This window comes from Aegilops tauschii, chromosome 3 (assembly GCF_002575655.3).
Source record: "Aegilops tauschii subsp. strangulata cultivar AL8/78 chromosome 3, Aet v6.0, whole genome shotgun sequence".
NCBI lineage: Eukaryota > Viridiplantae > Streptophyta > Magnoliopsida > Poales > Poaceae > Aegilops > Aegilops tauschii.
In genome coordinates, this window is record NC_053037.3 from 84,446,318 (window position 1) to 84,462,715 (window position 16,398).

Sequence of the window (16,398 nt, forward strand, 5' to 3'; positions counted from 1 at the left end):
TGATCTATGGCACCTCGGATATAGTCCGGCGTTGGAGCTTGGACATAGTCCAACGTTGGAGCTCAGAAACAGTCCGACGTTGGAGCTTGGATACAGTCCGGCGTTGGAGCTTGGATGCAATCCAGCATTGGAGCTCGGACGCAAGAGGACACTACTGCACGGGAAACACTTCAAACCCGAGGTGCGGCATAACAATAACAAGGCATTGATAAAGGCCGAAGACTTAAAGGGCTCCTCGGATACCCGACGTGTGAAATCTTCAGATTTAGCTCGGCAACCCTCCAGATAGAAGATGAGAAGATTTATTGAACCGGTTTTCAAGACCGACGACCGAAGACGAAGAACAGTTCGGAAGAACTGAGGAGCGTCCCCAACTTGAAGACCGATTCAGGGGGCTACTGACGGTGTCCTGGATTATGGGGTACTCACCACGTCGTCTCCCGATCAGTTGGATTGGGCCAAGGACCCCCATGGCCATTCACTCATGGGCCAGTTCGGACAGCCGATGTATACACAAGGAAGATTCCACAAGACTTGGTGATCAAGACAAGGACTCCTCCCCACCGGCGTATTCGACTAGGACTCTTGTTATCCTAGGCCTTTGGTACATTATATAAACCGAGGCTAGGCTAGTCGATAGGGACAATGCTAGATCATTATTACTCATCATACCCTTAGGCTTTAGACCTCAACATATGATCTCGAGCTAGATCAACTCTTGTAATCTCTATATTCATCAAGATCAATCAAGCAGGAAGTAGGGTATTACCTCGATAGAGAGGGCCCGAACCTGGGTAAACATAGTGTCCCCTGTCTCCTGTTACCCATCGATCCATGACACGCAGCTTGGGACCCCCTACCCGAGATCTGCCGGTTTTGACACCGACAGTGGGGCCTCTTGCATATTACTCCAAGCGAATTCTCTTCCTTTCAGTGGGATTTCCACAAGAGCTTGTCTGCTAATTGCTTCATTGAAAAGTAGCATATCCGTCACATTTCCTCCCTGTTTATTTCTGTTATGGGGGTATCTCACACAGTTAAAATCCCCAAGAATCATCCAGTTTGCTTCATCATCCATTTAAAAAGTCCGCAACCAAATAATAAAATCCCTTCTGGCATCAAGATGGCATGGGCCATATAAATTAGTGAGGCACCATTGTTCCCCTGAGTGAGTGGAGGTGAAATGAACAGTGAAGGAGAAATCATTGAGTGGAAAAGTTGCCCAGAAAAGACTTTATCATTCCATGCAATAAGAAGACCCCTTGACGCCCCATGTGATGGAAGATATTCAAACTTAGAGATTCTTCTAGGGCACACAAAAAAGTACATATGAGAGCTACACAAAAAATAACAAAATCATGATTTCTAGCACATGTACTATTCACTATGGAAGTACATGATCTTTTTATAGCTCACATCAGAACATATTTCATGATGAAGTTTTACACACATCTAATATACATTATATAAGTACTTGTGTATTTATTTCAGAATTAAAAATGATTTTTTAATTTTTGAAAATTTCAGGCTTCATGGAGCCCGAGAGACAAAAAGCCCCAGTCGAGCAAAAATGGAATTAGCTCTCAATGTTTTAAAAAATCCAGGCTTCGTGGAGCTCGAGAACCAAAAAAACCAGTCGAGCAAAAAAATGTAATTACCTCTAAAAGTTTTAAAAAATGTAGGCTTCATGGAGCCCAAGAGCCAAAAAACCTCAGTAGAATAAAAAAGGAAATTAGCTCTAAAAGTTTTAAGGATCACGATCCTTGTCCCAAAAATATTTTCCTGTTCCTACAAAATCCATAGCAAAACGTCTACTCCACGCTGCCGCGAGCCTTGCATTTTTCTCTCTCCCCCGCTTGTCAAGTTGTCGCCGAAACACATATGTGGTGCTGCCTCAGAGGGCTTGCGTTGGAGTCGTCGCCATCACATGAGTCACCTACCATGACACAAGATCTAGAAGCATGCGGTATTGCAACTCAAAGGAATCCTCACCTAACCCGACACTTCGACAAGCACCACTAAACCAAAGAACGAAGCTTTGTTACAGAAAAAGAAAACGTTGACGAGGAGGAAGACGAGCCCGGTCCTGCGGGGGTCCCACTCACCAGCGCCCCCAGATAATTATGTATTATGCATTATCTCCATAATTATACGTTATACTTCTTTCGAAAAGACGCCAATACTCCCATCATGATTAATTAACCGCAAGAGGAAGTCAAAGATGTGTTGAATGTTACCAGCTTGGTCTTCGAGGAAAAATACTTGGGCCTTCCCACACCAGAGGGTCGCATGTCTAAGGGCAATTTTCAGAATCTTCAAACCAGCCTTACTAAACGCCTCGTTCAATGGGGTGATGGTCACTTAGCCCAGCCAGGAAGAGAGGTTTTGATCAAGTCAGTAGCCCAAGCGTTACCAACGTACATTATGGGTGTGTTCAAACTGCCCTACTCGGTGTGCGACGACCTCACAAGGATGGTAAGGAATTTCTATTGGGGATCGGAAAAAGGCAAAAGGAAAGTTCATTGGAAAGGTTGGGACCATTTGCTGCAGCCTAAGGATAGGGGTGGCATGGGTTTCTAGGATTTTCGTTTGTTCAATCAAGCCTTACTGGCTCGCCAAGCATGGCGATTAATATCCAGACCAGACAGCCTATGTGCTCAAGTTCTCAAAGCATGATACTACCAGCATGGTAAGCTTGAGGATACTGTTTTTACGGGTAATGCCTTGTCCTCATGGCAAGCAATTAGCCATGGTCTGGATTTGCTAAAGAAAGGATTAATATGGTGTGTTGGGAATGGCAGAAGCATAAGAGTGTGGCGAGACAATTGGATCCCCCGACCTTTTTCGTTTAGGCCCATCTCATGGCAAGACGTGTGTCGTATGCGTTTCGTCTCTGACTTGTTGAACAATAATGGTTCATGGAAGGTTGAGATGCTTTCTCAATATTTTGTTGCTGCTGATGTTGAAGAGATCCTAAAGATCAGGGCGTCCCCAAGATTGGATGATGATTTCCTTGCATGGGCACCTGAAAAACTTGGAATCTTCACAGTTAGGAGCGCCTACCGCCTGACGTTCGATGAGCTGCACCGCGGGTCCGCGGCCTCCTCCAGTACAGCGCCGACGGGAGTTAGGAGTTGCTGGAAATTCATTTGGAACTGCGGCGCTCTGCCAACGATTGCAAATTTTGCATGGCGAGTGGCAACGGATAGACTGCCGACCTGGAAAAATAAGTGTAGGATCGGTCTTGAGATCACCAGTATATGCCCAGTATGTGGGGTTGAGTCAGAAGAGAATGCCCACCCTTTGTGAAGTGTCAATATGGCCAGGACCTCTACAGATCAATGGCAAAAATATGGAGATTGCCCAATATGGATTCGTTCATACCTACTGGCAAAGAATGGCTGATGCATGTCCTAGCTCACTTGAGCGATCTTGAACGGTGCATGATGTTGATGATCTTCTGGAGATGTTGGTATGTCCGGAATGAGCTAGTACACTCAAAATCTGCCCCACCAATGGACGTATCCATCAGGTTCTTGCAAAGTTACATGGAGTCTTTGGTGGCAGTAAAATCAAGCTCGCATTGTGACCCAGCAAAAGGGAAGTCTGCTATCTCTCTGGACGGTGCTACTAACTTTACAAGAGAAGGTGTGGTTGCATCGCCAAGATGGTCTAGGCGGGGGATTGGATGGGTGAAACTTAACACGGATGGGTCTTTTATTTCGAGTGACACTGCTGGAGCAAGGATGATTCTGAGGGGCTTGGATGGACAGATTATCTTCTCGGCGTGCAGGGCTCTGTTCTCCTGCAGAGATGCTTTGGAGGCTGAACTATGCGTCTGCATGGAGGGCTCTCCTATGCTATACAGCGATCAGACTTGCCTATTTACAGTCGAGATGGATTCTCTTGTGGCGGTGTCTATGATCACATGTGACGATTTTGACCGTTCTGCTTATGCTTTTCTAGTAAAGGAGATTAGATATCTTCTTAGTCTTCGTCAATCTTGTATTACTCATGTCTCGCGGTCGTAAAATAAGGTCAACGATAGTTTAGCTGCTTTTGGTAGAGCTCAAGGTAGAACCATGACTTGGATTGGTTCGGCTCCTCCGGAGGTGTTGGAACTTGGCTGCGATGGATTGTGCTGGTGTTATTTGAGTAATACAAGTTTTGAACCCGAAAAAAAAATTAACCGCAGTGATTTTTATCATTAGTATAGAGAAGGAAAAAAATGAACTGCCGAATGACAAGACATTTCTCGACCGTTGCACCTGATCTCCTATCATCCAACATCGCCATCATCGTCTCTGCAAGGAGAACAATTTACCAGGAGGAGGAAAGAACCGTTCGACAATCCAACGGCTGCCGTACCACGCCCCCCATGATCGGATGGCGCAGATGAACCGAACCGTCCATGCATCGCCACTGCGACGTTCTCTCCCTCACTCGCACTGTCGTCCTCCAGTGTGTGTCTGTGTACCACCGCCCCCTCCAAAACGCCAAAAAAAATCCCCACTTCTGCGCCCTTTCCCCCCTCCCCTCCCCTCCCTCCTCCCGAGATCCCATCCATGGCCGCCTCCCGCCCCCGGATCTGGCCCTGAGGCCGCCATTGCTGGATCCGCCTCCCCCCCTCCGCGCCGTCGCGCTCCCGGCTCCTCCGCGCGCCCCGTTGATTGAGGCGGCCTGTCCTTCCCCCCCTTTTTTGGCGGTGCGTTCATCCGTTGGTTCTTGATCCGTCGCATTTGCGCCGGTGAGCTGCCCGAGAGCAAGGAATTCACCCTGAGATCTCCGGTCGCTGTTGCCGTGGAAGTCCCCCCTCTCTCTGCCATTGCAATCTCCTGTTGCTGTCGCAAGGTGCGTCTTTTACATATAATTTCTGCGAGGAATTTCGCGGCCGGTTCTCGGGAGGACGGATTCCTCGCAATGGTTCTTTGATTGGGGGAGAATTTGATGTGGTGTTGGTGCCGCCGTATTCTGCCGCCATGTGGAAGCAATTTATCGGCAAGCTGTCGTGGAAATCGCTGAAATCTGGCCCTGGAGGCAACGGCGGAGGGGGCTCGCCCACGGCGAAGTCCAATCCCATGTCCCCCAGGGAGAATGGGGCATTCGGGAAGCCCCCCGCCTCGCCCAGGTCCCCCTCGGGGGCCGCCGGAGCCGAGGGGAGGTCCAGGGAGGACGCCTTCATCGAGAAGGTGACCATTTGCTGCACGGTGTACGACTTCACCGACCGGGGCAAGGACTCGCCGGAGAAGGAGAGGAAGCGGCAGGTCCTTATGTCCCTCGTCGACTCCATTGGCGCCGCCGAGGAGCCCCTCACGGAGGCGATGATGTCGGCGTGCGTGCGCATGTTCGCTGTCAACCTCTTCAGGGTCTTCCCGCCCAAGGTCCGATCAGGCACCACCACGTCGGAGACAGAGGAGGACGAGCCCTTCTTCGACCCCTCTTGGTACCACCTGCAAGTTGTGTATGAATTGCTTCTGCGGTTTGTGACCTCGCCATTTGTTGACCCCAAGGTGGCAAGGAAGTATGTGGACAGTTCGTTCATCTCCAAGCTGCTTGACCTGTTTGATTCCGATGATCCCAGAGAGAGGGACTGTTTGAAGACAGTGTTGCACAGGATATATGGAAAATTCATGGGAAACCGACCGTTCATCCGCAAGGCTGTGAGCAACATCTTCTATAGGTTCGTCTCCGAGGCCGATCATCACAATGGGATATCCGAGCTGTTGGAGGTGTTTGGCAGCGTGATAAGTGGGTTTGCAAAGCCATTGAAGGAGGAGCATAAGTTGTTCCTATGGAAAGCGTTGATCCCGCTTCACAAGCCTAAGACAGTGGGTGTATATCTGCCGCAGCTGACCTACTGCATAACACAATTTATAGAGAAGGAACCCAAGCTTGCAGGGACTGTGATTAGGGGTCTGTTGAAGTACTGGCCAGTTACAAATAGTCAGAAGGAGATGATGTTCTTGGGGGAGTTAGAAGAAGTGCTTGAGTTGATTGACATGGCTGAGTTTCAGAAGTGCATGGTGCCATTATTCCGGAGGATTGCGACTTGCCTCAATAGCTCCCATTTTCAGGCAAGTTTCTTCCCCAAGCCATTGATTAATATTTGTCCCTAAACCGTGTCTCCCCTGTAACAATTGCTTTTTGTCTTGCAACAATTGCTAGGGTTAGAAATACCGACAAGAAACAAGAAAAGCTTGTGAAACATCAGTAAGAATTTAGCATGAGTGTCCTCTGGTAGGAAGTTATCATCACCATTGTTTTGTAGAGTAGTTGCAAAGCTGTATACTGGTCCATTCTATTGCTTATTTTAGGTCTTTAGTCGAAGAATCTGCTTGTTCTCTTTCCTTTTCCTTGCACCTTTTAAATTTGCTAGTGTTACTTGCATGGTCCGATGCACCTTTTATGCCATAGTCATTATTGTTTAGATATTTGATCAGTGGTTGAACTCATTCCTTGTTGGCTAAAGTGGGACCAAACACCTCAGTTGTCGCCTTCTTGGTTCTGGTGCAATTGGTGGTCTGCACTTCACTTTGGAAGTCTGTAGAGAGTATACCACTCACATTTAAATATAGACATGAAATACATCATTATTATTTTGGCTCTATCTTATATCTGGGTGGTTGCAGAGTCACAAAAAGGTGAAATCCTCAATCCAAAGGCAGATAACTTGAAACTGGGCCCAATTAATGTGGCAGAATATATTGGTTGAGGTACAAGTTAGGATGATCACAACTGTTTGATAGCTTATAAGGTCATGTCATGGTACGAATTATGATTGCAACCACCCAAATAAATCAGATCCTGGGGTTTGTGGAGCTTGACAATCAATTAGTTAGAATTCTGCTTTCCATTTGATATTCTAATCAATTTATTGGGATATGCTAACCACAGAACCATGATTTGGACTGAAACATCATAGTAGAGAACATCCTTTGATAGCTCAACGCTTGAAAGGAAACAAATCAGTGATTGGCATTGACTACTAAAGTACTACTCCCTCTGTCCCATAATATAAGAGCGTTTTTTACACCACACTAGTGTCGAAAATGCTTTTATATTATGGGACGGAGGGAGTACTAGTTAATAGCAGTTGCTCTGGAAAGATCATCAGAAGATTTTTTATGTATACTGTCTTCTCCCCATTGATTTTCATGTTATAGAAGTTCATAAATATAAGATTATGAATGACCTAGTAGCACTACTATCTTGGTTCATGACAATTCCATGTCCTGGAACAAGTATCGCAGGTCTTCTCTTGCAGTTTTTGGCCAAGTTATTTGTTAAGATTTTTTTTTTCTTGAAAAAAAGGGTTAATCCATTTCCTGTCTTTTGGCAGGTTGCTGAGAGAGCCTTATTCTTGTGGAATAATGAACATTTGTTCGATATGATCTCCCAAAACCGTCAAGTGATTGTACCAATCGTATACCCAGCTCTGGAGAGAAATGCACGTTTGCACTGGAACCAATCGGTTCTCAACGTTACTATGAATGTGAGAAAAATGTTCTTCGACATGGACGAGAGATTGCTCCTGACTTGCCAGAGCAACTTCCAAGCGGACGAAGAGAAGCGAGCCGCAGCGGAGGAGCATCGAAGGCTCACATGGGAGCAACTGGAGCGGAATGCCGACCCTGCATTCCGACCAGCCAACGCGCCCCCTTCTTCGGCCCCTCCGAGAGTCCCCACCGTGACATGACACGGGTCCGAATATACTCCGCCCCACCTTCCCTTGCTTCCTAGCTAGCTAGATGAAGTTGCTTGCTTCTCTGGGATACAGAAGGCGTTTTGTTACCTTTGTAAACCCCCCCACCCTTGCCACAAAGTCTGTAATTAATAGTTGTTGATTCGAAGACAAATGGATTCTTGATTTTTTCCTTTTCTTTTTTGCGGCGAATTCTCGAGTAATGGGCATTGCTTTCTTGGCAAAATCTTGATTGAGATTTACCCCCCAGTGTTCTGTGAAGAGTGGGCGCTACTGACTTTGTATGTTAGGAGTGGCAATTTTGCAGCCATATTTTTTTTGTATGTGAGATTTCCATTCTTTTTACAGCGTAATATAATGCCAGGTTCACTTGTTTGTTTATGAACAAGATGCCTTCTCTAACAGCATATGCAAGTTACTCCCTCCGTAAACTAATATAAGAGCGTTTAGATCACTACTTTAGTATTCTAAATGCTCTTATATTAGTTTACAGGAGTACCTTTTATTGAGATTCACTTGTTTGTTTCTGAACAAAATGCCTTCTCTAACACCATGAGCAATGTGGAGTAGACGGAGGAAGAAAACAGGAGGTGCTGGAATCTCATGAATGTCCCTTTTGGCAGCTGTTGGGCTTAGGCTATCCACTTGCTCTGCCCCTGTGCCTTTTCTATGCTCATGTGATCTCATGAAAAAAGAACATGACAAGCACATTCTCAAAGGGTTATGTAAAGAAAACATTCATAGAACAAGCTATGTCATTCTCACCTGCACCTAAAGCTGAAATGGTATATCCAAATAAACCCTAGACACCCGCCAACTCTTCGCGGTTATCGCTTCCTGCGAGGCCTGATCAGCGGTTGTTCTCAGGGTGGCATGTTGCAGGTGGAGCCTGAGCTTGAGTTTCCTATTGTTTGGAGGCTACTTCAGCTTTGAGCTGAGCTCCCTATAAGAGAAGCCTCAGCCCTCAAGGCGCCAACCACGCATGCCATCTGACCCCTTCCATCTTCTTCCTTGCTTGCTTTTGCTCTTGGCCTTCTCTTCTACTCCCTCTACGTCTTACATTTGTTTACGGGGGGAGTACTTACTACTGCCTTGTAGTTGCGGTGAAAGCTTGGGAGATGTATAACCTTCTGGCTGCGCAGGGCATGTCCTACTGCGGCCATGTCCAGAAGCGCCATGAGGGCAAAGGCCGCGTCTATGCGTATGGTGATAATACTGATATCATATGCTACTCCCTTCGATCCGAAATAATTGAATGAAAACCACGCCACTTATTTTGGATCGGATAGACCGAGAGAGTATAATTTTCTTCTGGCAGCCTGCCTGATTTCTGCTTTACACGAGCAAGAGTTCCAGCAGGTAGCAAATAAAACCTATATTCATTCAAGAGCTCTAGCTCCAGTGAATTCATTGTATTTTTGAGTTTAATTAAATGCCTTGTGATTGTTTGTATTTATTTGTATAATGGAATCTTCTGACTATATGAAATGCATTCTTGAGATTTTGTACATTACACGAACTGGGTCCAACTATCTTTATGTGGAGTAGGGCAACCACTTCAAGGTAGGTGCAAAACTGCCCAACTTTTACAACATTTGGTAGATGAGTAGTTTGGTTGAGATTAAGCAGGATTTAATCTTCCAGTTATCTTGTAATGTACTATACAAATAAATAGTTTCAGCGAATAAAGATTTTATATTAGTTTAGAGAGGGAGTAGCAATTAAATAAGCGAGTTCTGGTTAATTGAGGAGGTGATCTTATAGGCTCCATAAGATAAACTAATCAAATGGCCTATACAAATAAATAGTTTCAGAGAAACAATATTCTGGCAGAACCATTCCTCTATCCGAATATTCAGTGTTACATCTGAATGGGATAACTACAACCGAATTTTTACATTAGAAGTCTATACTTGGTGTCAAACACTAACGCTAAATCAACAATCGCCAATATCACCAATAGTAAATAAATGAACAACACCACTATTCAAGATTCCGTGCTCTAATTTACCAATCGTGTTCCTTCCTAGTTATCCTCTGTAATGTGGTGCTACCACTACAACCCAACTAGACCTCAGAAAATGCATGTGCACACCAAGGCAGTAAGCAGACTTGTCAAGAAGATAGACACTACATTGACGCCGTTGTTGTCCAGTATGTTCATTCCAGAAATCCTCCTTACTGTTGGACCATCTACTCCAACCACCTACAGCAGCATAATACAGCGCCAAACAAACAATCAAATTATGAATCAAACATGATTGCGGTATTTAACATATAGCAATCTACAATGTTTGGAGTGTCATACCTTCTTGCGAACGCTGCAGTACCCGCTGTACTGAACCGTTGCGCCCAGTAATGAATCGATCAGGCTTCCACATAGTCCAGCAGCTGTAGCTAAGGGTATAACTAGCAGTTGCCTCCAAAATACATCAGAAGCACACTGAGTTGTTAAGAATCCTATCAGCACAAATGCAAGCCCAATCGAGCATCCAGCTGCTGCTGCTGCAAGAAGTCCATCTATGGTTACCCCGCCATTGGTCCCCTTCCGCACCCTCTAACGAAGTTTCATGTCAAAAGAAAAAGTGAGAGTATATTCATACTGAAGTTTTGTTCAATTATTAGAAAAGAAGATTTCATGCATACCTTGAATGTTGTGATAATTCGTGGTTCAGATTTGCTAAGTATGCCAAGCTCAGAAGACCATGTATCACCATTGCAGCAAGAGTAATGTCCAATAACACCACCAATAAGGGCAGTTACAAGACCCGACTCTTTTGAATCCAAGCATTTGTCTTCACCTCCAGTAATTAGTGCTATCAGGACTACCAAGATACTTGCGATACCACTGTTTGACAAGACTTGCTTCCTGCCAATAAGAGTGGTGCGGACCTGCATTAGAAAGATTCAGAAGGGAATTTTCTGAAGCTGAAAGACGCCTTATCTCAACAACGGAGGTCATAATATTGATCGAATTTAGAAACATACAAACATAGGCATATTCCGCATCTCATTAGATATGTTGAGTTTTTTTTCACCTTCTTTATAAATATCTAGTCAAATCTCACAATTGGAGAAATCTCCGGGGAAGGTGTAACAGATTGCATCAAGTAGCAAATATTCATGATTTTTAGTCGGTGTTCTAGCAAAAGTTCATTCATGGTTCAACACTTCAACTTGATGCAGCAACCAAAAATACAGCTACTGGGCTGAAAGAGAATAGACACACCTCAAGATAATATCGCCAAATTAAACCAGCATAACTGAAGACCTCCTAAGTTCTCGACGTTCTCTATAGAAGGAAGTTGCTTTTGTCCTAACCAAAGTTTGCTATTCACATGCAAACTGAACCACATGCTTCAGGTTTAAACTCTACAGAAGTAGAACCACACTAGCTCTTCTGTAAAATGAATCTATGCAAATTAACACATGTTTCTGTCTATCACGTAATCATCATATAAAATCCATTCTTCTCCATAATAAGGCTCACACTGACATCAATACTACTCAGGCTCGCAATTCTTCTTTTCAACATTTGAATCACAAACGTTTTCCACTCAGCAGCGAATTCTCTTTTGACAGATATTATGTCATCGTGCTGCTCTACAATTGGAACCGAACTCATTTGAGGTTTCTATCCCATGGGCCATCATAAACCAGTTTTATCCACCGTACACATGTGGGAGTGGAGCAACGAAGTTGTTACTGAATCAAAGCACTACGGGTAGTACATGATCGAAATCAAGCATCCCGAACAATACCAAGACCAGCTCCCCAAGATCTGCCCATCCCCTCAACAGAGTATAATTGGGACAGATGATAAACGAGAGCAACGGAAGGAGCGATCTGGGCTCACCAGTTGCGCTGGCCGCCCTCTTTGAACTCAGGATCGAGGGCACGCTTCCTAGCCTCGCCGATCCTCGTCACCCTCGACGCCGTGAAGAAGAACACAAGCAGCAGCCCCGCGAACCTGCAAAGACCCGAGACCGAGATCCCCGTCACGAACGAGTCCAACGGAGAAGGAAGAAGATCCCAAGCTAAGCGCGCGCCCTCTCACCTGTACCCGGCGACGGTGTGCGCCACCATGGCCGGGACGCCGGCGAAGACGGCGGTGAAGTCCACGGACTTGCGCCGGACCGCGCGCGCCGCGATCGCGCCGCCCGCCGCGACGGCCACCGCCGCGCGGATCCACACGCCGCCGTCGACGCCGGCCGGATCCATTGCGGCGACTCCTCGCCCCTGCGGATCCCACAACTCGCCGCCGATTCCCCGACTCCTCCCAAATTGCCTTCTCGAGCTGGTCGTGGGTTCGATTTGGCTGCAGCGCGCGAGGCGAAGGCGGCGGTGGCTTGCTGCACTGGCTCTCGCGCTCGCGCTGGTGAGATTCCTTCAGGTTTAAGAATTCATTCGCCGGAGAATATCGTTATGTTTTGGACTTTTTTCAGGAACCACCTTGACGTTGTGCCGAGTTGTTATCCGTGCCCCTATTTTTCATCGAGGGCCCACCTTGATATTGTTCAGAATATCATGTGGGATTTTTTTTACAGAATTCTTTTGTCACATGAAATACAAAACAAGTTTATTTTTATAAGAAAACAGAAGAAGTAACAAGTCATCAAAAAGTTTGATTCATTGTCAACAGTTTGAAGTTCAGAACATCTGCTGATTCCACAAATCCATGAGTAAAATCAAAAATTTCCATGGAAAATACACATGTTGTTTGCCTTGTTTCTGAACCCTTGACACTTGCTAGCTAGCATCAGGTGAGGCAACTCAACTCAGAGTGAAACGAACATGCTTCTTAATAAAGAGTTAAAAGGTTATCATCAGCATCATCATCCTCATCATCATCAGATACTAAAGAGAGAAGCTTTTAAGATGACCATCATGACACTACCGCCTACTCTTCAAAAGGTGATGATCATCATCAATACCACTATTACTGCCACCATCTCTGAAGATTGGAGAGTACCCTAGAAAAAATACAGTTTTGAAACTGAGCTAAAATCTTCCCCTGCTTCGACCTCGCCCTCGGCCCCTTCCCCGCCCGCGCCCTCGAAAATCTCTTCTCCCACCACCCATTTCTTCAGGGCCGTTGAAGCTGAACATGTTCATCCGCAGGTGTTCGGCCTCTGAGGTCACGGGCATCGCCTGAAAAACATCGCATAGCCGTTCAATAAAACAATATTTCCGGACCAGTGGATGCTTTTTTTTAACAGGAAAAGCGATATAGGATGGGAGTCGAAACTAACATGGGAATCTTCTAGATCTAGTTGTTCTTGGAGCTGTCTTGCCAGTTCCTCGTCTCGACTGGTGTCTTGTATATGCCTTTCTGCTGTGGACATTGAACTGCCTGCTTTTCTCCTCTCCCATTCATCGAGGGTGAAGACCGGAGTCTCTTCCTGCTTGCTCCTGCCCTTGAATCGACCCCGACCATGCCTATCTTCGGGGATAGCCATTTTCTGCAGTAGTTTCTGTGCAGCAGCTTGGTTCTGAACAGGGACAGCTTCGCTTACTGCAAGATGCAAATGAGTAAGTTTTAAGTTCTAACTGTGCACAATGTCATGCCCAGTAGATTTAGACGAAATAAAACTAGGGGTTTGGGGGCCAACCTTCTTTTGGTCTGATATCTGCAGTAGACTGTTTGGATTCAGCTTTGCTAGCTGTATTCTCTCTGTTCATATTACTTGAACCCTCATTCGTAGGTTTTGAATTGGAATTAATCGACACGTGCTCATGAGCGACTCCAAAGTTGCTAGCCTTCTGGTCTGCTACGACATAAGATATAAGTCAGGGTGGTTCACAAGTTACAGCTACATCACCAAAGGTTTTGCAAAACATGCAATTGTCGCCCGGATCATTTTATATGCAGGACCAGCAAATTTAGAAAAATGACAACTGTGTAGATGTGCAAAGATGCTCATAACTAACATAGAAAAATATATTTTTTGGAGGAAATTGTTTAGAACATCATGACCCTGCCAAGAATGTGGATTTCACTAGTCAAGTCCCATACAAAATTTTACGCCGATTTACTTAAGATGCTATACTTTCCTGAAAGTAGACAGCTACACGTCTACACATAATGATAGATTGTTAGTGAACATACAGGTATAGAAACATAAAGAGAAGAATGATGAATCATTACCAGTCCAATATAAAATCTTACGCCTATTTAAGATGCTAAGCTTTCCTGAAAGTACACAGCTACATGCAACGCCTAATGACATCATTTTAGTGAACATACAAGAAGAAACAGAAAGAGAAGAAATATGAATCATTACCGGGGTGTGCTTGCAACTGGAATGTCCTGTTTGGACGTGCTTCGATATCTAATTTCTCAAATGGTGGAGGCCCAACTCCATCATCTTGTGACAGCCTCAATACTGGGCGTGATAAGCCCGAGAATTTCTGGTTCATTTTCCATTCTTCATACAAAGATTGGACAGTTCCCCCGATGATGCTCACATTTTTTGCACCCAGGCACAATATGCCATGATTTACTGGAATCTTGTTCTCAAGACGAATCTACAGAGAGTGGGAAGAAAAACAGAAAATGCATACTAACATCAATATTTAACACGTAGAGAAAACATAAAAAATGCAGATATTTTATGTTATTTTAAATGTTGTGGATTCGAGAAAATAAATTAGCGGCACGTAAAGGAAAAAATCATCATCAACTATTTCCTAACCAAAAGTCAAAAATCAAAACTTAAGATGTACTACCTCCGTCCTGGTTTACTAGCCCCCCTCGTATTTTAGATCATATTTTGACCATGATTTTAACTGATAAAATATAAATTATATATAGCAAAATTGATATAATTGGAAACTACATTCAAATACGAATCCAACAATATAATTTTTGCTGACATGCATTAACATTTTGCTAGTCAAATATGTGGTCAAACTTTGACCCAAACTACGAGGGGGGGTAAACCAGGACCGAGGTAGTACTACTAAAAATGCTAATGAAGCAAACTCGAACAAACTGTGGGACAGAGAACCAATGAGAATTAGTAATACTACATCCACACCCAGTCTCATGCTGCACCATACATCATTTCCAAGTGATTTGTGCACAGAGCAGTATCTTGTTTTCCAACGATTGGTTTATGTTATATTCATACTAGATGAGTGGAATAACTCCAGGCAAAGCCACTGAGCATTCTGTTTGCCCCGAGTGATTGTTAAGTAATTGCCAGGCTTGTCTCTAGTCTCTAATCCAAGTTGAATTGATAAGCAAAATTGAACTAGCAGTATGGGACAGCACGTATACACGCTTATTAAACTAGGGTACGGTAACTGTGCACATTGCCTCTGGTAGTATAAAACAGTGCCAAAAGAAATTGCCGCTGCACAACTAGAACCTTGAGACAGAAAATACGGTGAACTAACCTTTGTACCTGGGGCTATCTCTTCTGTGATGAACGGGATAGGGGAAAACTCAATGGCCACTGCTTCAGAAATACCATCAGTGAGACCAAACCGCAGAAGGCGCCGTGGCTGTGGGTTCTTAAAGGAAGCATCGACTCTGCTGCTATATATATCCCTTACAGAAACTACCTGCATGAAATCGATGGAACAGGTTAATATACAATTAGGATCAGGCAACCAACGGACATCTGCACATCCCAGAGACAAGAACAGCATATGCTCAAACACTAGGAGAATGCAGACTCAGCCAAAATGCATGGTATCACAGCTATTTCCTTTGCGAGTTTCTGAGTCGCGGGATGGAATTTCAAGCAATATAATTTAGAAGACAACTAAGAACGACTCCTAAATGAGGTAGGAGTATTTCCCAGACTTTGAAACTAAGAACGGGTGCTGGGATTGGTGATTTGATTTCAGCTGTATACCTGCAGGACGATGGGGCCGTGGAGGTAGAAGAGCCGCTTCGTGGCGGTGGCGGCGGCGCGGTCGGGGAGGGACTTCCCGCCGAAGAGCCTCAGGTCCGTGTCGAGGAGGTCGGCTTCCAGGGCCTCCGGCGACGGGGAGGGGGGAGCGTGGAGGAGGGCCTGGATGGACTCGTCCGCGGCGTCACGGAAGCGCCACCCACGCGCGGCGAGGGGCCGCAGGAGCGAATCGTCCTCGCTGAAAGCCGATGAGCTCGACGCTTCCGCCGCCATCGCCGGCGAGGTTTGGGTTACGGGGTAGGAACTACGAAGTACAGTAGGAACTTGGAAGCTCTAGAGGAGGCGCACTAGCAATATTGCTGCGGGCAAAGAACCAAGGCAGGTTTCTGAAATCCGTAACCGCAGAAGGAAAGCGGGTGGCACTGAGAGAGCTAAACAACAATTATTTTTTCTAAAACGAAACAACAATCATTTTTTCTGTTGTCTGGCCAAGAGAGCAGTGACAACATGTTAAAAGAAGAAGAGAGTAGTGACATAAAAAATTATGACATGAAGAAAATATATTCTAAAGTACGCGGAGTATACCGTAAGATCGTCTCCAAGGGCAAGAACAAGTGTATATAATTTGATGTCCACAGTCTCTATTTATCCGTGGAATGTTCAGACATGACCAGACAACAGAGGTTCAATCCTCATTTATCTGTCCTAGTAAAAACGCCCCCTTCACCCATCTCACCTTTTTCAAACCCATGTAGGTCATACACGTAGATCATTCAACAACAAATATAACACATAATAACTTAACAATTCAACAATTTAAACAAGCTAACATGG

The 16,398-nt window shown here is 45.1% G+C and overlaps 3 protein-coding genes across 5 annotated transcripts; 1 reads left to right on the top strand and 2 right to left on the bottom strand.

Annotated features, from left to right (window-relative positions):
• Nucleotides 1-4,441: 4,441 nt before the first annotated feature.
• Nucleotides 4,442-7,944, top strand: LOC109760961 (serine/threonine protein phosphatase 2A 57 kDa regulatory subunit B' kappa isoform). 2 transcript variants are annotated; one of them, XM_040403542.3, is made up of 3 exons: nucleotides 4,442-6,074; nucleotides 6,630-6,713; nucleotides 7,340-7,598. In XM_040403542.3, exons 1-2 carry the CDS (start codon nucleotides 4,980-4,982, stop codon nucleotides 6,672-6,674), a joined length of 1,140 nt encoding a protein of 379 aa, XP_040259476.1. In that variant the 5' UTR covers nucleotides 4,442-4,979; the 3' UTR covers nucleotides 6,675-6,713; nucleotides 7,340-7,598. The 2 variants fall into 2 exon arrangements, with proteins under 2 accessions (XP_040259476.1, XP_020175336.1); XM_020319747.4 differs by lacking the exon at nucleotides 6,630-6,713 and having other exon boundaries at nucleotides 4,445-6,074; nucleotides 7,340-7,944.
• Nucleotides 7,945-9,526: 1,582 nt separating this feature from the next.
• LOC109760962 (protein PGR) lies at nucleotides 9,527-12,102 on the bottom strand. The gene is made up of 5 exons (XM_020319748.4): nucleotides 11,760-12,102; nucleotides 11,559-11,672; nucleotides 10,349-10,571; nucleotides 10,011-10,259; nucleotides 9,527-9,908 (listed from the first exon to the last, which is right to left on the bottom strand). The coding sequence occupies exons 1-5, from the start codon at nucleotides 11,921-11,923 to the stop codon at nucleotides 9,777-9,779; spliced, it is 882 nt and encodes a 293-aa protein (XP_020175337.1). The 5' UTR covers nucleotides 11,924-12,102; the 3' UTR covers nucleotides 9,527-9,776.
• Nucleotides 12,103-12,480: 378 nt separating this feature from the next.
• Nucleotides 12,481-15,926, bottom strand: LOC109760970 (uncharacterized). Of its 2 annotated transcripts, none has more exons than XM_020319753.4 (6): nucleotides 15,568-15,926; nucleotides 15,104-15,271; nucleotides 13,987-14,230; nucleotides 13,315-13,470; nucleotides 12,955-13,217; nucleotides 12,481-12,853 (listed from the first exon to the last, which is right to left on the bottom strand). In XM_020319753.4, exons 1-6 carry the CDS (start codon nucleotides 15,835-15,837, stop codon nucleotides 12,704-12,706), a joined length of 1,251 nt encoding a protein of 416 aa, XP_020175342.1. In that variant the 5' UTR covers nucleotides 15,838-15,926; the 3' UTR covers nucleotides 12,481-12,703. The 2 variants fall into 2 exon arrangements, with proteins under 2 accessions (XP_020175342.1, XP_040259477.1); XM_040403543.3 differs by having other exon boundaries at nucleotides 13,315-13,473; nucleotides 15,568-15,906.
• Nucleotides 15,927-16,398: the final 472 nt, after the last annotated feature.

Bases quoted from the DNA above. Each gene is read 5' to 3' on its own strand.
- LOC109760961 (XM_020319747.4), top strand. From the start codon at position 4,980: ATGTGGAAGCAATTTATCGGCAAGCTGTCGTGGAAATCGCTGAAATCT. The intron at 6,075-7,339 runs GCAAGTTTCTTC...GTCTTTTGGCAG, and splicing joins TCAATAGCTCCCATTTTCAG to GTTGCTGAGAGAGCCTTATT.
- LOC109760962 (XM_020319748.4), bottom strand. From the start codon at position 11,923: ATGGATCCGGCCGGCGTCGACGGCGGCGTGTGGATCCGCGCGGCGGTG. The intron at 10,572-11,558 runs GTGAGCCCAGAT...TCTTATTGGCAG, and splicing joins GAGGGCGGCCAGCGCAACTG to GAAGCAAGTCTTGTCAAACA. The intron at 10,260-10,348 runs GTATGCATGAAA...AAACTTCGTTAG, and splicing joins GAATTATCACAACATTCAAG to AGGGTGCGGAAGGGGACCAA.
- LOC109760970 (XM_040403543.3), bottom strand. From the start codon at position 15,837: ATGGCGGCGGAAGCGTCGAGCTCATCGGCTTTCAGCGAGGACGATTCG. The intron at 15,272-15,567 runs GTATACAGCTGA...GATTTCATGCAG, and splicing joins ACGGCCCCATCGTCCTGCAG to GTAGTTTCTGTAAGGGATAT. The intron at 13,218-13,314 runs GTTGGCCCCCAA...TGCATCTTGCAG, and splicing joins AGATATCAGACCAAAAGAAG to TAAGCGAAGCTGTCCCTGTT.